This window comes from Equus asinus, chromosome 18 (assembly GCF_041296235.1).
Source record: "Equus asinus isolate D_3611 breed Donkey chromosome 18, EquAss-T2T_v2, whole genome shotgun sequence".
In the NCBI taxonomy this organism is placed as follows: domain Eukaryota; kingdom Metazoa; phylum Chordata; class Mammalia; order Perissodactyla; family Equidae; genus Equus; species Equus asinus.
The window spans coordinates 31,679,251-31,700,052 of record NC_091807.1 but is presented as its reverse complement, the minus strand read 5'-3'; the positions used below and the strand labels follow the sequence as shown (position 1 = coordinate 31,700,052).

Here is a 20,802-nt window from a genome sequence, read left to right as displayed (position 1 = left end):
GAGACCAGGGTTCTGGCTACGTGACACCTGGTCTGGTGACCGGCCATTGAGCAAGGAGGCTGCCTTGATTCTCGTGTGCACACATTTTTGCCTCTACTCTCCAACTCGGCATTCCTATTTTGGCAGAGATTTCACTTCCCCATGCTTTTGAGTCCATGGGACCATAACTCCTAAGTGTCTTACAACACAGTGAGGGAAAAGCAAATCCATCTCCCCACCACAACTCTTGTCACTTGAAAGACTTGCCTCGTCTGGATGGATAAACCAGGACCGTCCCTGAGCAAAAGACACAATATGAAACCTACGTCCGGACAAGAAACCATCATCAGGCATTGACAAGTGACGCAGAATGAAATTCAAAGATAATAGAGAAGAATTAGTGTCTCTTGTTTTATTTTTCCAAACTCCATGTGACTTCTCTCAGACTATTTGTTTCTTTCTAAAGACAGCTTTTTCTACCACAGGAGAAACTGTGGCTTTTTTTTTTTTCTTATTTTTAATCTTTGCAACTGGCTTTTGGACTGAATTCAGGGAAGGCCAAGGGAGAGAAATCTGTCTACCTGGAACCTGGGACACTCGGCCACCTGTACAACATGAAATGTGATCATAACAAGGCATTTCATTGACCAACTGCAAAAGAATCCTTCCTCCTGCTCCACCCTCCCTCCCCACCCTTTGGCACAAGCCTGAGTAAATAGGGACATTTGGTGCCAGGACTTGAAGGTCAACAAACTCCTGCTTTGTCAGAGGAACCTGGGAATCAAGTCAGTGGACTTCACGGAAATGCCGTACCTTCTCGCTCCCTGGGTGTTTGAGCCTAGGGATTAGGAGTGAAGTGTCTCAGGGAAGCTTGCCAAGATTGTCTGCAGTAGACACCTAAGCTATGGTGTGGCTCGGGGTAGGGGGTAAGGGGCAATGCCATCTCAGCTGACCTCAAATCATGGGTTATGTTGAGTAAGGCGGATTTCCTTTGGAATGGCCATTACAGATCCTCAAACTCATCTGGGGCAGGAGAACTCTAAGATAGCCCCCAAGATTCCCAGACCCTGGTGTACATGTCCTGTATAATCTCCCCACACTTGAGGAGGGGCAGGACCTGTGCATATGATGGATTATCACCCCTGTGGTTAGGTTACATTATGTGAAAAGGCAAAGGGATTTTGCATATGTCATTGGAGTCCTTGATCAGTTGACTTTCATTAGAAACATTATCCTATCTGGGCCTGGCTTCATCAGCTGACTTTAAGTTAATCCAAAAGGAGAGAATCCAGGGTGGACCTGACCTAATAATCAGATGAGCCCCTTAAAAGGTGGACGGGGGGTCAGAGACGAAAGAAGTCAGAGAGATATGAAGCAGCAGAGATGTTCTTCTGTTGACTTGAAGAGGAAAACTGCCACATTAGGCAGAGGACCATGTGGCTGGGAATGATGGGTGATCTCTCAAAGGTGAAGTCCTCAGTCCTACAACCACAAGGCACTGAATTCTGCCAACAACCAGTGAGCTTGGAAGTGGACCCCAAGCCTCCAACGAGAATCATAGCCCTGGCTGACACCTGGATTTCAGCCAGTGAGACCCTGGGCCAAGAACCCAGCTAGGCCACGCCTGGACTCCTGATCCATGGAACCCATGAGATGATACATGCATGATGTGTTAAGCCACTAAGTTTGCGAGAATTTGTTAGGCAACCGAGAAAACTAATATATCATTCTAGGAATTGCAGAGAGAAAATGTACCCATATTTTCTCCTTCGTTTCTCCATATCCATGTTTTCTGTACCTACTTTTCCTTGTCAAGGTGAATATTCAAAGCTAGGGCTTATTTTACACATGAGCAGTGCAGACAGCTTTATGGATGAGGAGGATTCTGGGAAAGGCTCCTGAGACCTCTACACCTGGCTGTTTGGGTTATTGAAGGTCTAGTCAGTCTTGTAGAATGTGTTCCAAGAGAAGGCATCTCATTGGACCCACTGTGTGTTACTAATCCTTGGTAGTACGTGATCAGATGGTTAGATATTGCTAATTTAGTCACAGACTGCATAGATATCCTAAATTTGGGGAGTGGTTCCACCAGAAAGGAGAACACCAACCAAAAATCCCTAAAGCAGGTGGCTAAAGAGGTCCGAACTTAGAACCAAGCCCTGGGCAAGGGCTATGAGCAGGGTGATGCTCATCCATGCCTGGGGGCCTGTTCCCAAGCATTATTACTGCTGCTAAACTGTCTTGCTGACTCAAGGTTTCCAACTGAATAGTTGGAAACAACATGGAAGATTATATCATCCAATTCCTGCATTTGACAGATGAGGAAACTGAGGCCCAGGGAGGTTAGCTGTCTTTCTCAAAGCCCCCCAGACAGACCAGCAGGGGCAAGGCCAAAACTCAGGGCTTCCAACTATTTCCCGTCTGGACACCTTTCCTCAAAATGACCCACGCGCTGCCTATTGGTTAAATCTCCAGCTCTCTCAAATAGGGCATCAGTTTCTGATCCTGGTTCAGCCTGCACCTGGCTGTCTTTGCTCTGCTGGCAGCATGACACTAATTCTTCCGAGAGGCCAGCTTGCTTCTTGCTTTAGCTGTGCTATCAGCTCTAGAGTCTCTTGTTGCTAAGTAATGAGGAGGTGACTCAGCCATTCCGAGATCCCGACCTCACTGGGTAAATTAGTTTCCTGTGGGCGCAGTAACAAAGTACCACAAAGTGAGTGGCTTAAAACAACAGAAATGCGTTCTCTTACTGTTCTCTTTTGCTCCCTCTGAAGGCACTAGGGGAGGAAACTTCCTTGCATCTTCCAGTTTCCAGTGCTTGCCAGCAATCCTTGGTGCTCCTTTACTTGTTGCTACATCACTCCAGTCTCTTCCTCCATCTCCATGCCTCTTCCCTCTGTGTCTGTGTCTCTGTGTCTTCTCCTCTTCTTATAAGGACACCAGTCACATTGGATTTTGGTCCTACCCTAATCCAATATGACCTCATCTTAATTTAACTAATTATATCTGCCAAGACCCTATTTCCAAATAAGATCATTTTCTGAGGTTCTGAGTGGACATGAATTTTGGGAGGACACTATTCAACCCAGTGCACTGGTTTTACATGTGTGCCCTTGGCTGGCTCAACCAACTACCCTAAGAGTAGAGATAGATTGAATGTGCGACCCTCTCCATCATTCCTCTCCCTCACCCACCCCCTACCAGGACTCATATAACCCAAGATCTATTAGAGAGTTAATGCTGGAAATAACTTGAAGAGCATCTAGCCAAGAGCTGTTAATCCTAGCTGCACAAGAGAATTGCCTTGGGAGATTTTTAAAGCACAGCCCCAGAGATTCCAATTCAGTTGGTGTGAGGTGTTGCTTGGGTATTGGTAGTTCTTAAAGCTATCCAGATGGTTCTAACGTGCAGTCAAGGTTGAAAACCCACCAATCTAACCCAATCCGTCAGTCTTCAGATGAAAGACTTGAGGCAGGCAAACCTTTCGCCATCCCCTTCCCCTCCATTTATTGCCACCTCCCAGCCTGGAAAATGTCAGTTCTCTGACTGGAATGTCCTGCTCCTTCTAAATGGTACAAGGCCCCCGGAGTTGACAGAACAAAGCGCGTGTGGTGGGCCACACTCTCCACTCATGAGAGAGAAGCAAATAGACCTCAACACCACCATGAGACAAAATGGTAGCCACCTCAGTGCTGCAACATCATCCTCCTTAATACCAACACACAGCCATAACCTATGAAACTGTTTATGTTGTGCAGGCTTTATAAACTGTAAAGTGCTATACAAATGTGCTTAGTCACTTCTATTATTTCATTTGTGGTAGCATCCTCTCAGTAATGTCATAAAAATCCTTAAGCGTGTACTTTGCCCACTCACCCATTTGGTTTCCATTACACGTGTTCCTGGGCATCTTTCTGGCCGCTATTCTATTTTCTCACTGTAACTGCACATTATTGAAAAGCAAAGAGCATTTTTTTTCACTTCTTTTTCATCATTGTGTATTCTAGTACCATAATCGATGCAACAAATTTTTCTTTTCCTTTCCTGAACTAGCAAAAAACACCAAAGTAGGCATCAAAAGGGCCTGCCCAATACCTGAATCCCCACTAAATGACCCTGAGATTTTCTTTGAACAATACTTTTTCTTGGGACCAGTGAGTCATTTGTGACCTGCAAAAAAATGAAATGAAATAAAAATTGAAAGATTCTGATGAAGGCAAGACAAGTCCTTCTGCCCAGTCTCCCTTAGAGTTCCAGCTATCCTCCCAACCCATTTCTCCTTCCTCTTGGCTCCAAACTTATGAAAACCCAAGATCATGGCGACAAGGAGCCCCATAACATGAACAAGCATCTACACCTCAGCGTCATCACAGATTTAAAAATCAAGAGACAAGAACCTTGTTAAAATGACCTATGTTTTTCTTTTCTCTTATTTCTTTTAGTTCAGTCCACACTGTTGGGAAAAATGTGTGCAAATGGTTACGTACATTTCAAATACTTTGGCACAAAATATGACTAGGAAGGGTCGTCTCGATGACACTGCCCAGAGTTCCAGGGCAGGACTGGGGCCTCTGGCCTTCTCTGCAATTTGAAAACCTCAACACTAGACAATTTGCAGCTGTGGCTAAATTAACTCAGTTTTGGTGTCATTTCTGAGGGCTTCCTGAAAGGCCTGTCACGCACCAGAAAGTTCTCACATACCAGTGGACTGCTCCACAGCCAGTCCACCCCTACCGGGGAGTCCCCTCTTGCTCTATTTCTCTCTCTCTCCCTTTGAATCCTCTTCATGGAAAATCCAAAGTCTGTCTTCATTTTGCCTTTCTTTTTTTTTTTCTGAGCAGAAGGACACAGAAAGAATCTACCTGGTTTGCTCTTTGTGGGTTTGTGAGGAAGCTGCCTTCCGGTTTGATGAAAGGCTGTCAACCATCCTTCTCCACTAAGCAATGCATTCAAGAAGTCAGCGCTCCAGGATGCAAAAGAGAGCCAGAAAAGAGGTGGGCTTTGGTGACAGAAGCTGCTCACTGCATCGTAGTAACACAGTCATAAATAAGTCACAAGCAGTCGTCACATTTTCCTTCTTCTCGGGCAGTAAAATGGATTGGAACACAGTCCAAGGACTGTGGACTGAGCAGAAGGACCAGTGGTCCAGATTGCCCAACTGCCTTTGATGCAGTTCTACCGTGAAATCAAATGGATGGATTTATTGATTGCTTGGCAGTTGATTCGGGAACAATTAAGTAGGTGGTCAAGCAGCAGGCTCCCGCTGGCAGAGGAACCTCATTCCCCATCCTCCGACCTCACACCTGAATCGGGGGGCCAAGTTGCTTTAACTATACTCAGTTAGTGGTCTGTTTGCAAAAGTAGTTCGATGATGCATTACTAAAACCCACCCTATAGATAATGTCTCTGATGCTTGGGTCACCATGGTAATGGGTGCTTGAGTTTTTCAGGAACTGAGAGTCGACTCCTTGTCCAGTTCAGGCTGGTTAAGATCACCATCAAATGGGCCTGCTCAGGTGACCAACAGGTTACCCTTTGTTGTCAAGGAGCTGAAAACTCCGCACTCAGATCATGGTAAGGCCGCCATTTTGTGAACACACCTCCTGTGATGAGCCATGAAGCCTGACTACGCTTGCGCAGATCATGGGTTACCTCACTTCTCCTTACCTCTAATCGTCTATTTCCACACTTCAGACCACTCTGCCCCTTTGTCCCATAAATATCCCTAATCCGCATTTTCAGGGAGGTGAATTTGAGATTGGTGCTCCCATCTCCTCGCTTGGATACCTTGTGAATAAACCCTTTCTCTGCTGCACACTTGTCATCTTGGTGATTGGCCTATCTGTGCAGTGGGCAAAATGAACCTGGTTCAGTAACACAGTGCACAGCCCCTCCACCCCTCTGGGGCAGGTGAGGGGCCAGGAGGAGGTTCAGGGGACGCAGCCACAGGATGGAGGCAGGAGGATGGTTCCTCCCACCAACAACTGCACAAGTGCCCTGGCACCCTCTTCCAGGCCCAGGGCTGTAAGAACAAGTCAACTCAGGGAGGTGTGCTGACTCCAGGAGCCAAGGTTCGTGAGGAGAGGAAGTGTGAATCTTAGCCACTGTAGGTTTCTTGAGACCCAGGAATTTGCCCCTTCTCTAAAACCCTCATGCATCTCTGAGCCATCATGTGTTGGGCTCCAGCAGGGAGCGTTGGGATCATGGAGCTTGGAGAGGAGAAGGGCAAGGGACGACCCAGGGGCTCTTTTCAGTTCCTGAAGTCTACAGGGCAGTGCCCACCCCCACCCCATATCTCTTTGCACAAACAGGAAATGAATGAGGGGCTACCAAGCTGTGTTAGAGGTGGGCACGGCGAGGAGCTTCTTGTCCTTGAGGGCACTTCCGAGGCAGGGCAGAAAGCCGCAGGGCAGAGGGGAAGCCCCCTTCACAGACATCCTTCAGCGCAGTCGAAAACGCAACCTGACCATCTGGGTGTGGACTTCTGGGAAACCAGGCTGAGACCAGCAGGATCACACTATCCTTTGCTTCTCTGGCCCTGGAAACCGCCCTGTGCCACATGGGCGGCCCTGAACTGACACTGAGAAGGCAGGACTGGGTTTGGATGACGTCCTGAGCTGTATCTGCATCAGGCCAGGGGCGTCAACCCAACTGGTACCCGTTCTGAAGCCCAATTCCTGCTTCAGGTGGGATGAGGCCTCCCGGCTTCTGGGAATAGGAGGAAGCCCCACCCACTGGTGAGGAGAATGGGTGGGGCTTGGGCTCTGGCTTGAAGACCACTCACATGGACTTATCTGCTTTTCCACTTCTTGGGGCCTCAAGTAAATGTCCCGCAACTGAAAACAGGGTCTCCAAGCCAAATGGGAAGGGTCCTGAGAGAGCCATCAGGCCACTGTGGAGCCAGCCCAGTTCACAGGGTGCCTGACAGACCACAGGACCAGCCCTGGATGGCCCACAGGGACCCATCAAACGGGACAGCTGAACAGTTGGCAACCCCCATCCCACACATGGTGCTTCCTTGTAGGAAAGCGGGAGGTCAGGGCTTAACTGCCTTCCACCTCTGTGAGAAAGGCTCAAGGTCCCATGAACTTGCAAGCTTGTGCCCAGTCCATTTTGACATAATCCAGGTAAGAAGAACAAATACCAGAAAATAACGTGTGTGCAGCCAGACACATCGCAGCTTTCACAGCGAACTTTTAAGCACGCTGCTTCCTACATGACTGGGAGATATTGTTCCCATTTTCCAGAAGCAAAGAGTGAGGCTCAGAGAGATTAAATGATCATTCAGACGTGTCAGAAGTATCGGGGGCAGACTCAGGACTCTGTGTCTGCTGTTGTTTGTTTTGTGGTTTTTGAAACATGTCCACTGCCTTGAAGCTTCTTATAGAAAAGAGAGAGTAACATGTTTAACTTGTTGGCACTTAATGTGTTTGTAGGGGTTTGTATGTGTGAACGTGCCTCTGTGTGTTTGTGCATGAGTGTGACTGTGTTGTGAGTGTGCACATATATGAACCTGTGTGTGTGTGTACATATATGAGTGCGCATGGATGTGAGTGTGTGTGTCTGGGGAGCAAAGGGCTCGGGCATATGTATATTCAATTCCTGGGGATGGACCCATAGATCAGATTTCTGGTCTCTAAAAGTCCTTTCCTGGGCTAAATTCTATCCTTCCATCCCCATTTTCTGGGCAGTATCAGAAAGTATAACTTTGCGACGTTTTCTGTATTCTCCTCCAGCCCACATTTGGAGATTCTGTGTTCAGAAGTAAAGCTAATTTTTTCTTTTTTTTTTTTAAGATTGGCACCTGAGGTAAGATCTGTTGCCAATTCTTCTTCTTTTTTTTTTTCCTTTCTTCTTCTTCTCTCCAAAGCCCCCCAGTACATAATTGTATATACTAGTTGTAGGTCCTTCTGGTTGTGCTGTGTGGGACGCCACCTCAGCATGGCTTGATGAACAGTGCCATGTCTGCGCCCAGGATCCAAACCAGGGAAACCACAGACCGCCAAAGTGGAGCGTGCGAACTCAACCACTCGGCCACAGGGCCAGCTCTTAATTTTTTTCTAATTGTCAGGCCTCTTGGGCAACTAGAAGCCGAGAACGGCATCCCCTGCATCAGAGAAGCTTCACACGATCAGCCTCAAAGGAGGGCTTCATTCACAATTCGTCCACATTTGCACTATGTATGGTGTGCATTTTGTTTCAAAAACCACAGTATAATAGAGATTTTAAGGCAGCAGATCAACCCTGGAATATTTCTCACCTTCCCACATATGATCAGCTTTTTCGGGGCCTGTGAACAGGCTGCTGGGAGGGGAAGACTGGCAGGACCTATTCGCTTTCCTACAATTACATTTAAAAATGGAACAGTCTTCAGGGCCTCTATTTCAGCCACCTGGACAAAGTCACGTGTGTCTTTTCAGACCTCTTTAAGGCTCCATTAAAATGTCTTTGTGGTTCACAATTCAAATACAGATCATCTCTAATTCAAATACCAATCATCTCTGGTTCAAAGTTGCTGTCACCATTTTAAAGAAAGCCCATTTCTGTTCATTTTATTTCTTTAAGTGGGGAATGTAAAGTAAAAAAAGAAAATTAAAGCTATTGGTTCCATGTAAACATTTTTATAATTTGTTCAATTTTTAAGGCACATGGAGTTAATGTAAATCATTTTAACATCTAAGAATACAAAGTTTGCACTAGTAACAAATGGTAGTCTCTTCATTTACCAAGTTTAAGTGCAACATTGTAAATCTTGTTTCACTCCTAAACAGATGTGAAACATGAACAATAGTGACACATACTAGACACAACCTCCAAAACTGTATGGCTAAAAAGAAAGCAGACTGCTGGAGTCTCTCACGCTCAGATAAATCTGTAGCAGCCAGTAACAGGGACAGAAAGTGACCATAGTATCAAGGACTTTGTTTCTCTTATTAGACATTTTCCACTAAATCCCAGGGCAGTTACTGTTAATGAATTTTACTCTCTTCCAAATGAATTGACATAGAGCAGATGTATACTTTTTTTTTAATGAGCATTTTAGCATCAACCGCACTCTACAACCAACTCAACAAGAGGGTTTTCTGTAAGATGTGCGTAAATGTCAAAGGAACACAGCCTGGCAGATAATGCTCAACCCCTGTGAGGTCTTGATGAGTATCTAAACAGCCTCCCATTTTGTCTTCCATGCCTTGAGTTGGAGCCCAGCAACCCAGCCCACACACACAGCTGTTGATGAGATGCTGGCTACAAAGATGGTGGAGGGGAAGCCACAGACAAACCAGAAAACCCTTTTGAGTCAACAGTTTCCACTTCTTCCCCAGTTTGACCACTTACCAGAACTGCCCAAGGGTAGTCACCACGAACTTAAACTCCTTGGATTTTCCCTGCCTGACCTCGAAATGAGATAATAAAGGGCAGAAAAACAACAGAGCCAGGCTAGCCCCACACGCCATCATCCTGGAGAAGTACGGTGTTAGGTCTTAGAGAGAGCGGTCATTAGAAGGAATCAAGGTGTGCTTGATTCACATTTCAACACCGGGCAGGGGGATTCTCCAACTTGCAGCTGATTTTAAGAGTCCTCCTGAAAGCATGGTCTCCGTGAGAGGGACTGGAGCAAGAGAAGGCATCGGAAAGGGAGCTGGAACAAAAGACACAGACAGGCATTCTCCCCCGTTGCCTTCCCAGGAACCAGAGGCAGTGCATTATGGAGGCAGTGACAAGGCAGAGTGGGGACCCTCCATGGCTCCTGGTCCCTGCCGGTCCCTGTGGGTCTGTGGACTCTACAGTTCTCACCCCTGTGAAACCTGATCACAAGCATCCTCTCTAGCTCTGCAGTGCGGAATCTCTTTGTTTTGTGTTCTCTATGGATGATCATCAAGGCATTCCCAAGAGGTTCCCTCTCAGCCCTCTACAATAAAGTGACACAAGACCACACATGAATGAGACTGTGTGTGCTGTGAAGGTCTGTGTGTGAGAGAGAGACTGAAGCCGGGGAAGATGCTCACCAATAAGTCACCAGTAGTTATCCAAGTGTAGTGACACTTCCGGTGATTTTTTTCTTTCTTCTTTATACTCTCTGACATTGTTTTAAAATAGGCATATATCATTTTGTAATTACAGAAACAGTATTTTCATTCTAAAAAAAATTAAACTACGATTTTACAGGAGAAAAACAGGCTATGCATGATTATGAAAACTATCAGAGACAGACAAATTTTTTAAATCGAAGGAGGAATTGAACCCAAACTTAATCTGCTTTGAAACAAACTGAAAAACACGTGCCCTAAATATCATGGGTTACAATGTCAGTGAAGGGCAAAGACGTACATTAACATAAACTGGGCAATTGGTGTGGATAACAACAGATACTGAGATTACTCAGATACACAAGTGAGTTGACAAATTACAAGGCCACGTATGATTTGGTGTTGAGTGGATCCTGGATATTGTTAAAATATAGGCATTATTTTGCAAAGGATGGTTACTGGGGGAAAATGCAAAGAACACCATCTTCTCATAGCCTCGCTTGTACAACTGAGACAGAAGACGGAAAACACCCAGCTTCACTTCATTCTTTTCGCAACGTCCAAATAGGCATGCTCGATCTCCTGGTCAGCCGGACACGTGTTTGTGAACTCGTCCCTAGCATAAGCATTGTTCAAGTATCTCCAGATGCCAGTCATTTCAGAAGGAAATTCAAAATCTCTGTATCTCTTGGCCACAATCTGAAAATGAAGAGGAAATAATCAGCAAAAGGAAAACCCACCAACGTAGGCACTTAGATCAGACAATCCACTCTTTGAGGCGTGTAGTAGATTCTCTTTCTCAGGACGTCACCCTATAGCCCCGCTGGCTACCCCGAGTTGCATTTTGACTTTGCATGGGGCATACTGGGTATGGGAAAGCTTGTAAAGGTTCTGGACTGGAAACAGTGGCTCCCCACAATCCTGCCCACCAGTTCATCATCAATGATCCTTGTGATGCGCTGACATGAACGTGCTCTGTCCTGCAGTGGGTTTCTCCTAATGTCCCCAGCAGTTTTCTCTTTGTGTTCTGCTGCTGTGTTATTTGGTGCCTAAAGATTTGTGACAGATCTTCAATTCAGATTGTGCCAGGACCACTGTGAACTGTCCTCTTTCTCCTGCCTGCTCAGCCTTACCTCCTGAAATCCCAAATATGGGGGTATGCTATTCCTAAGGATGTCCACCATCCTGCCACTGACAGGATCATTTCATTGTGCATCTTCTGTGTGCAGAGGATAGATTCATGAACAAAATGGACACAAATCCTTACCTCATGGAAATAGTGGATGTAAGGAGAGGGCAACTGAGAATAAGCATCGTGGGCAACACAATGGTGTGGGATGTTTCCTTTGGCTGGAGGGGTGCCGTTGGGGAATTAGTCACAAAGGAGGGTGTATACCGTTGGGGACTGTATCAGTTTCCTGGGGCTGCCTTAACAAAGGACCACAGACTGGGTGTTTTAGAATAAGAGAAATTGATTCTCTCACAGTCCTGGAGGCCAGAAGTCCAAGATCAAGGTGTTGGCAGGGCCACACTCCCTCTGAAGGCTCTAGGAAAGGATCTGTTCCAGGTCCTTCTCTTCTAGCTTCTGGTCATTCCTTAGCTTGTGGCAGCATCACTCCAATCTCCAAATATGTGTGTGTGTCTCTGCGCCCAAATTTCCCTTTTATTAGGACACCAGTCATACTGGATGGGGGACCCACGCACGCCACTCTAATATGACCTCATCTTAACTGATTACATCCACAAAGACTCTATTTCCAAATAAGGTCACATTCTGAGGTCCTGAGGGGCTAGGACTTCAACATTTGAATTTAAGGGACACAATTCACCCCCTAACAGGGACCCAGGGCTACAAAGGCAGCCTTGGGATGTCTGAATGACGTGAACATGGGACTTACCACAAATTAGAAGATCTCTGGGACTTATTTCTCAGATTTTGGAGGCTAGCAGCTATTGGTGCAACAAAACAGGACCATATAACGTTCAGAAAGCCCTAAAGTGTTTACCACCTTTTGCCTGAATTCAACCTACTGCTCCTACTGATGTTTAACGTGAAGAATTCTGCTTTCCTTTCTTTTTATTTTTTTTAAAAGATTGGCACCTGAGCTAACAACTCTTGCCAATCTTTCTTTTTTTTTTTCTGCTTTATCTCCCCAAATCCCCCCAGTACATAGTTGTATATCTTAGTTGCACATCCTTCCAGTTGTGGCATGTGGGACGCTGCCTCAACATGGCCTGATGAGTGGTGCCATGTCTGCGCCCAGGATCCGAACCAGTGAAACCCTGGGCCGCTGCAGTGGAGCACAAACTTAACCACTCGGCCACGGGGCCGGCCCCTCTGCTTTCCTTTGGTTTGCATTTGCCTGGTGCATTTTGTCCATCTTTTTATTTTAACATTTCTAAGTAAATTTGTTACATGTATGTTTCTTATAGATGTAATCTTGTTTTTATAGTTTCTAATTTAATGCTTACTTCGTTTTCCATCTTTTTGTGTATATTTGTGCATTTGTGTGTGTGTTTCCCTTTCTGGTAGTTTAGAAAGTTCACGGTCCGCTTCAATTCTTCCAGTCATTTCTTACATAACTTTCAATAAAGGGAATTCTCTATTTCTTGATTGATCAACTTTAGATGATCTCTATTTATTCCTGACTATGACAAATGAGGAAATTAGCATAACTACACTTCTTTCCGTTTCTTCTCCCTTCTGCCCCTCCCGTTGGTTGTAAGCACATCCAAGTTTACTGTGTATTTTGATTCTGTCCTGTACCTAGAATTCCCACTGTTGTTTAGTCTTAGTTCTGGTTTTACATTTAAATAGGCTCTATATTGACCAGCAATCCTTTTATACCACACATCTTCTCTGTTCCTGGATCCTTACTTTTATTTTCATTTTATTATTTCATCATATAGCAATACTATTTTTAAAAATGGCCCAAGAGTGCTTATTTTATTGAGACCAGAAGTCTAGGTAAAAAGGACAATTTACCCTGGATATAAAATTCTTACATCACACATCCTTTCCCTTAATTCTCTATAAATATTAAACCACTGTTTTCCGGTTTTTAATGCTGTCATGGAGACTTATGAGGCCAGTCTGAATTTCTTCCCTTTGTAGGTGGCTTTACTATTTATTATTTCACTATCAGTGCTATCGTTGTCGTTGTCATTGTCTGAGTGCCCAAAGGCTTCTTTTGCATCCTCCCAGTCCAGGACCTCATCGAACATGTCTTAGTGTCCTGGTTGTTCTGGACAATATTTTTCTAATCATAGCACGTTGTTTAAACTGATGGGTCAAGTCATCCTTGGGTTCAAAATCATTTTCCCCAGGAGCTTCCTTTCTTTCTTTTTCCTTTCCTGTTCTCTTGTTCCTGACTCTGCACATCTGGGATCTCTCTAATCTCCTTTGTCTCTTGTTTCTTCTGCATTAGATTTGGGATGATTTTCTCAGACCCACCCTCCGAATCCCTGACCGATTGCTGCGACGTCTTTTTCTCTCTCTTGCTACTTCTAATATAACTTTTATTTCTGAAACTATCTTGTCCTTGTCTTTTTCGTGAGCTCTGCCAGCCTGATTTTCATCTTCTTTGTGATGTTATGTTTTTTTTGGCATCTTGTGTCTTGTCTTTGAGCTTCTTCTCAAAAGATCCACGCTCTCTTTCTTTTCTTTGAAGCCATAGAGAAGTCTCTGTCTGGAATGTTCTTTCATCTACTGGAGCAATTCTTCATCAGATATGTGTTTCTCACCTGCCTTTTCCTCTTTTTTCCTTCTCTTTATCCCTTTTCCCCTCCCATTTTTGGTCTCTTTTGTCTACATGGAGGTCCCACTTGGACTCTTTCTGGTTATTAATGATCTTTTAATGAGGCAGGTCAATTGGTCCTACTATTCCTTAAAAATAGTGTGGAGCGCAAAGAGACCGAGATGGGGCAACTGGTAGACCAATTTGGATATTTACCCTCAAATACCCTCTCCCCAATTGCTGATCTGTACTCTGCCCCAGGGACACGTCAGGGTGAGGGTTAGGGTCAGGCTCAGGGTCAAGGTTAGGTTTAGGGTTAGGGCATCTTCCACTCTGAGGCTCAAAGACTAGGCAGGAGGTCACCATGGCTAAAAATGACGCGCTGGTAATTCATAGTCTCTCTTAACTGGTTCATGGCTTGTTTCTTTTCTCTGCTCACAAAGCAGTCACAAAGCAGAATCCTGCCTCTCTTTTCTCTGCTCACAAAGCAGTCACAAAGCAGAATCCTGCCTCCCTTCTCTCCTCCACTCCACCTCCCCTCCCTGTGCCTTTGGAAAGAGGACAGATGGCAGAAAACAAAGATGGCTCCTCTGTATGGCTCCTCCTTCAACTCTGCCTCCCCAGAGATCTCAGCTTGACAATGATCTCTGTAGGGATATTCTTCACTTCTCTGTGGCCCACTCCATGCCCTAGGCCTCAAACAGAGAAGTCTGGGCTGGGTTTTTAAGGACTGCGTTATTTACTTTTACAAAAATCGAAACCTTGCTAAAGATATAGAGAACCACGCCTTGGCTCTGTGACAACTTGCACTGGAGGAAATTTCTTCATCTTTGAGTTGGTGATCGGTCCTTTTCTGGTTTTACGAAAGATGAAGCTAATGCTCTATTTTTTCAAATTGTTTTTGCTGGGTTTCAGGAAGGGAAATAAATTATGAATTCCTTTACTCTCTCATCTTTTACCATAAATTCCTTTAGACTGATTCTCATTTCCTTTCAGAAGTGCTCCATCCTGGAAGATTATTAAGCTGTTTGATATTTTGAGTGCTAAATGGCTTTGAAGATTTTGCTGTTAGGTCTTACATTGGAGCCATGTACTGCTTTACTTTACTCTGAAGTTTACCCTTTCTACTGAAAACTTAAAATAGTCCTTTTTTATAGAGCCTTAACAAGTTGCAATTGATGTTGTTTGGCTGGGGTATTTCTCTTGCTCTTCCCCAACATCCGTGTACCTCTGTGATGCTACACTAGTCATAGAAATGATTAGAACACATTCACTAAAGGGATTAAACCAGAACACAACTACATAAGTATTTGTTGGAAAATAGCTCCCAAACTTCCAATTTGGACAATCACCAATGTAGCAGGTTTGAGGGGCTGAGAGGCTTTCATTAAACGTTAGATGTCGGGGCACTGGCAAAGTTATGGAAAAGAACGTTCATGTGTGGGATCAGCAACATATTTAAGGCTTGGATTTCAAATTGGTACTCCTTGAGTACAACAGGGAAAAGAGAAGAAAGGGGAGAAATGGGGCAAGGATTGGGAGGGGCATAAGGAAGGAAGAAGAAATGCAGGAAGAGAAAGACAAGGGAATGATGTGGGTAACCAGTGGTGGCTGGGAGCCCACAGGAGCTTCAGGGCCACAGACTGTGTGACCCTAATTGGTAAATTTCTAATGCCAATTCAATGCGTTATTAGAACACAGGGCCCTTGACTTGTATTCCTCTGTGTCTTCTCTCCCAACTGCCCTATCCTTATACCAAGGACCTAGCTCTAGACCTGGTGGGATTTCATAATCAAGATGGCTCAGAACAAGTCTTGGGCTTCTTCCTGGGGCATCTGGGGCTACTGAGGGCCAAGGACATAGCAACAGTGATAATCAAAGTTAACACCTGTAAGTGACAGAGAGGCAGGGGGCACTACTGAGAGACAGCCGTAACCAAGGAGTCCAAGCAAATGTGGGGCCATCTGCCTTGGAATCTCAGGATCATCTCCGGAAGTTCTGATTTCGTAGGTCAGGGGCTGGATGAGGGCATTTACATTTCTAACAAGCTCCTCTAACAATTCTTATGCCTGCTAATGTTGGAGAATCACTGGTCTAGGGAACCTTTAAACCCTAATAGTATATGACCCATGACTCTTATTATATGAGAAGACAGGATGCTCAATCTGGCAGAGGCCCAGCCAAGGAGCTGTCAGCTACTCCCTCGCTGTAGAAGGTGGATGTTTAGTTTACGCCAATTATCACCAACAATTGACTGAATTCATACTTTAATACTCACAGACTCCACGCATCACCTCTAAGCCTTCCCTCAAGCTGCTTTCACACAACTTTTCCTTAGTCTGTGGGGGTAAGACTTGAAAAGAGAAGGAGAGAGGATGGAGGAAGGGAAGCCAAGTTTGCAGATGCTTCTGGAGAATATGTGAAGAATACCTAAGAATATCTATATATCTGAAACTTGGGGTTTGGCTGCCTCACACAGAAATAAGCTAGACTTTTTAATTCAAGAGTCCACATTTTAGATAGTTTTGATGTCTGGCCAAAACACAAGTCAAACAAAATAAAACAAAGCCCCATTCATGTATTCAGCACCGCGGTAGGAGGAACGACCAACCTTAATAATATGGAGCTTGGGTAAGAGGTTACAGTCGGCGAGCGTGAGCTCGTCTCCGTCCAGGAACTTCCTTCCAGAAACAGCAACTTCCTCAGTGCTGTCGGCATCTATTTCATCAGGCAGAGGGCTATTTAAGTAATTATCCAGCTTCTTCAGGGCCTTTAACAGGTTCTTTTCATAAACTAAACAGAAAGGCAAAAAAGGACTAAGATAAGCCATGTGAGTTAGCGTCACTTTTCTCTAGATGTGAAGGAAGGAGACTGTCCCCTTTCCTTCCCAAGACATGGCCGGTGGGCAGTGGGGAGTTGGGAAAGAAGGAGGTGGATTTACAAGATCTGAATAAATCACTCATTCCTCCCTTGAAAAGAATGTTGGTGTCTACACAACACTGCTACTTCTAGAACACATTCATTTCTTCAAACATCTTCATGGAAATCCCATAATGAAGTAGGCAGTGGCAGAAGGTTCATTTGAACAGCTGGGTCCCCAGCTGAGAACTCCTGGTAATGATTACTTTCCCCAGAAAATGTCATCTTCTGGGCTCTCAACCTCTAGAAGAAGTGCTCAATCTCTTGAACCCCATGTGCAGACTCAAAGTTGGAAGGACTTTTTCTTATTTCTAGACACAGGTCCCTCCCCACTGTGAAATGAGTCAGAATTCCCAGGATCTCAGAAGAAGCCCCATCAGAGGCTGCATGGAGGTCCACGTTGCAAACCAAGAACAGGAAGATGGGAGCTACTCACTCTCGTGTGCATCCTTCTTGGTGTTCTTAATAAATGCTGAGAATTTGGCAAACACGTCATTTCCTGCGGAGTTAGAATCAGGGTGTTGAGTTCCCAGCTTAGGGTACCTTGAAAAATTCAAAATGGAAGGATCACACACAAGCAGCGTTTGAGTTAGGATAATACAACGGGGAGGGGGGAGTATCTTCCTCAGAGTGGATATAAAAATGAAACCTTCCCCTTGAATATCTTCCTAATCTTTTTATCTTCAAGGTTGGAAGCAGCACATTCTAGGGAAAGCATGAAACTGACTGTACTCATCCTGGGACACAGGGCCCCACCTGGCCTCGCTGGGCTTCATTGCCTCCCTACTAAAATGAAGGTGAGGGACCAGAAGGTTCTTTTCCAGGTCTAGCACCCATGACGTTGTCTGTTAACACACACGCCTACCTTCCAGCAGTGTATGTACCTAGGAAATGACCCACCCACACAACACTGACCAACCTCCTCCTCCTCACTTCCTGCTGTCAAACCCTAATCACCAGCCTGCAGGTGCAGAGCAAAGAAATCCAGCCACCTTAACTCAAGGGTTCCAACCTTGCTCTGTGTTTTCTGCAGCACACCACGGTATAGTTAGGAAGTAAGCACCATGGCCGCAGAAAACCAAACACACAAAGCCCAGAGCTTTAGCATGGTCTGTGAAGGGGGAAAGTGACGATCGAGCTGTGAAGGCTGTTTTGATGAGGCCTACCTCGGGGGAGCTAATTTCTCCTCTAAGAACTCCTCGATCTTATTCACATCTGTCTTGACTTCACCATCAAAAGTCATAAAAGGAGGGTTTGTTCCGGGCGCCAGGTTCTGCAGGTCCGCGGGTTTCCTGGGTGGGAGGGAACGGCGGTGTTTACAGGCAGCCACAGAGTTTGGGTTCATTTCCAAGGCTTAGCCGTGCCCGCCCCAACTTGAGAGAAACAACCCTTGAGGATTTCAAAGCAGGTTGTGGGTTTGCAAAATGTCCTACTGGTGATGAAAGTGGGGCCCTTTTTCTGGATATGGACGTGAAAAGTTAACTCTCCCCAGTGCTATCAACCAGGAGTACTGTTCAGATGGGCTTTCCAGAGGTTCACAGCTGACCAGTAACTGGCAGAGCAGGTTCCTGATGACACCCCCACTTTACGCCTCCCTGATCACGTCTGATCCAATCCTGTAATTACTGTTCGCCCAACACTCAAGCTTCAGTTCAGGGTCCTGCCTGTGGATGGACATGCCATGACATGGTCTAGTGGGTCCTAGTATAGTAGTGTGTATGTGTGTGTGTGTCTAGAGAATAGGGCACGGTTATTTCAATAATGCAGAAACCTTGTCTTACCTTTTCAGATCCACTGTTGTCACATTAAATATAACGCCCTTCAGCCAGAGTATCATAAAGAGACGCTGAGAAAATGGGCAATTTCCAATACTCTCACCATCGCAACCAGCCTACAAATTGAAAAAGAAATCTTTCTCAGAGCCAGTCTCACAGTTGTATTCCGCAACACATGCACACAAAATCATTATGAATTTCTGTGAATAGTCACGATACTATAAATATCTTTCTGGGGCCATTTCACTCAGCTTCTCTGCCAGGGGGAGGAGGGGGGAGAGGGGAGGGGGCACACACTTACGCTGCACTGAGCATTTTCTTTCTACCTTCCCACCACCTCACCACTTCCTGCCACCTTGGGCCTCCGAGTAGCAGTTTACAGAGGGAAAGAGCAGAGCAGCAAGAGGGAACGCCCTTTGCTACTCAAGGCAAAGAAGAAACACATGTTCTTTCCCTCCCTCCATCTCTTGATCCTCTCCAGAAGCAACACATCTCTCTTTCCAGGAGGATCACATTTAAAAAGAGACTGGCAGACTCTCCCACCGGGACACCATCCCGCATAGTCTCTGCTCCGCTCGTCTACAGAATGATCCCTGGACATTATAAAACTTCTGCGTCCCCTCCTCTGATTCGGCTTGGCAGAGTGATGGGGGACATTTGTACTTAGAGGGCAGATTATTGCACAGTTGGCATCGAGGGTGGAAGGATATGAAACGGTTCCTCTCTGATGACCCAAAGCAGGTCACATACACACATAGCTCAAACATGGGCATGGAAACATACTGAACACACATCCCCCTTCTCATGGGCTCCCGGCAGAGGGGAAAGGCAGATGTTGGGGAAGAGAAGTGACATGTGGGGCTTCGAAACTCCTAGGAAGTTCCGAAACTCTTCTTTCTCTTCCCACCTTTCTCCACTCCCCACATGGCTGACATGGTTGTAGTGTGAACAAAACGCTGCTGGAAAGGCAGAGAGGTGGCTTGGACACACTCCTCGCATCCCAGACTCCAGGCACCACACTCAGCCGGACTTCAATGATCAAAACGCAGCCACACTTAACCCGTGACGTCCATTTCTGCCAATGTCATCAAAAGAAAGTTTAGAGGAAAGCACCATGTCTATGACTCAAATAACAGAAGGACACAAGGCAGAAAGTGAGCTGCCGGTTTGGGAATTGAAGAAAGGAAAAAAGATGCCTCAAGAAAACTGGACAACTTAAGGAGTACTTCAGAGAGTCAGTTCTCTGATAGTAGTGTAGTCACTTGGAGAGGCTATTAATAACAGGATATCCCCACGGATTAAGAGGCTAAGAGACACACAACCCCATTTTAAAAAGACTTGACCGGCCTCTTCACAAAAGGCGAAATCCAAGTGGTCAATAAGCACATGAAAAAGTTCTTAACATCATTAGCCAGCAGGGCAATGCAAATTAAATCACAAACAGATACCACTACACACCTGCCGGAATGGCTAAAATGAAAAGATCTGACAATGTCAAGTGTGGACAAGAATGCAGAGTGGCTGAATTCCCATTCACAGCTGGTCAGAGTGCAAATTGGCAGAACTACTTTGGAAAGCTGTTAGGCAGCTATCTACCAAAGCTGGATCTACATTTGCCCTGTGACACAGCAGTTCCACTCCCAACAGCAGTGAGCGTTTATGGGCGTAAGAGACACACATACAAATGTTCTTAGCTTCAGTATAATGGCCAAAACCCGGAAACAACCCAGATACCATCAAGAGTAGAATGAACAAGCAAATTGTAGTACATTCATGCGATAGGATGCCACACCACAATGGAAAAGAATTAGCTATTCCTACAAGCAGCAGTGTGGATGAATCTCACATTCACTATCTTGAGAGAAAGAAACCAGACTCAGAGGGACCCTGTATAACTCAATGGCAGAGAAGTTCAAGTGAAGGCAAACTTCCCTGTGTGACGGACGTCAGAATAGCAGTTGCCCCTGGAAGCTGCCTATTTTCCGGGAAAGATGGGAGGGAGGTAGAAATGTTCTATATCTTGATCTGGGTGGTGGCCGCACAGGTATATTCACTGACAGAGTCTTAAGATTTGGGTACTTTATTGCATGTTTTACTTTAATACGGAAGAAAAGAAAGTAAAACTATTAATTCAGAAAAAAAAAATACTGAGAGTCAGATCCAGTGGGTCTGGCATGGGGCCCAGGAATCTGAATTTCTAACAAGCTCCTCCAAGGGGATAGGATACTGGTGGTCAAGGAGCCATGAAGATGATGGTGGACTTAATATGCTCACACAGCCGCCAATGCACTCAGATAACTGAGTTCCGAGTCCTCTAAGCTCTGGGCGCTTGCTTCACACTCTTCCAGCTCCTCTTCTCTCCCT

General features: G+C 45.4%; 1 protein-coding gene across 1 annotated transcript in view; it reads right to left on the bottom strand.

The window, feature by feature from the left end:
- Positions 1–8,582: 8,582 nt before the first annotated feature.
- Positions 8,583–20,802, bottom strand: part of CLIC6 (chloride intracellular channel 6) — a 40,655-nt gene continuing 28,435 nt past the window's right edge. Inside the window, exons 2-6 of the mRNA XM_070488826.1 lie at positions 18,445–18,554; positions 17,830–17,955; positions 17,100–17,206; positions 16,356–16,537; positions 8,583–10,706 (exon numbers count right to left, since the gene is read on the bottom strand). Coding sequence (XP_070344927.1) covers positions 10,545–10,706; positions 16,356–16,537; positions 17,100–17,206; positions 17,830–17,955; positions 18,445–18,554 — 687 coding nt within the window. The 3' untranslated portion in view covers positions 8,583–10,544. The remainder of the gene's footprint in view (positions 10,707–16,355; positions 16,538–17,099; positions 17,207–17,829; positions 17,956–18,444; positions 18,555–20,802) is intronic.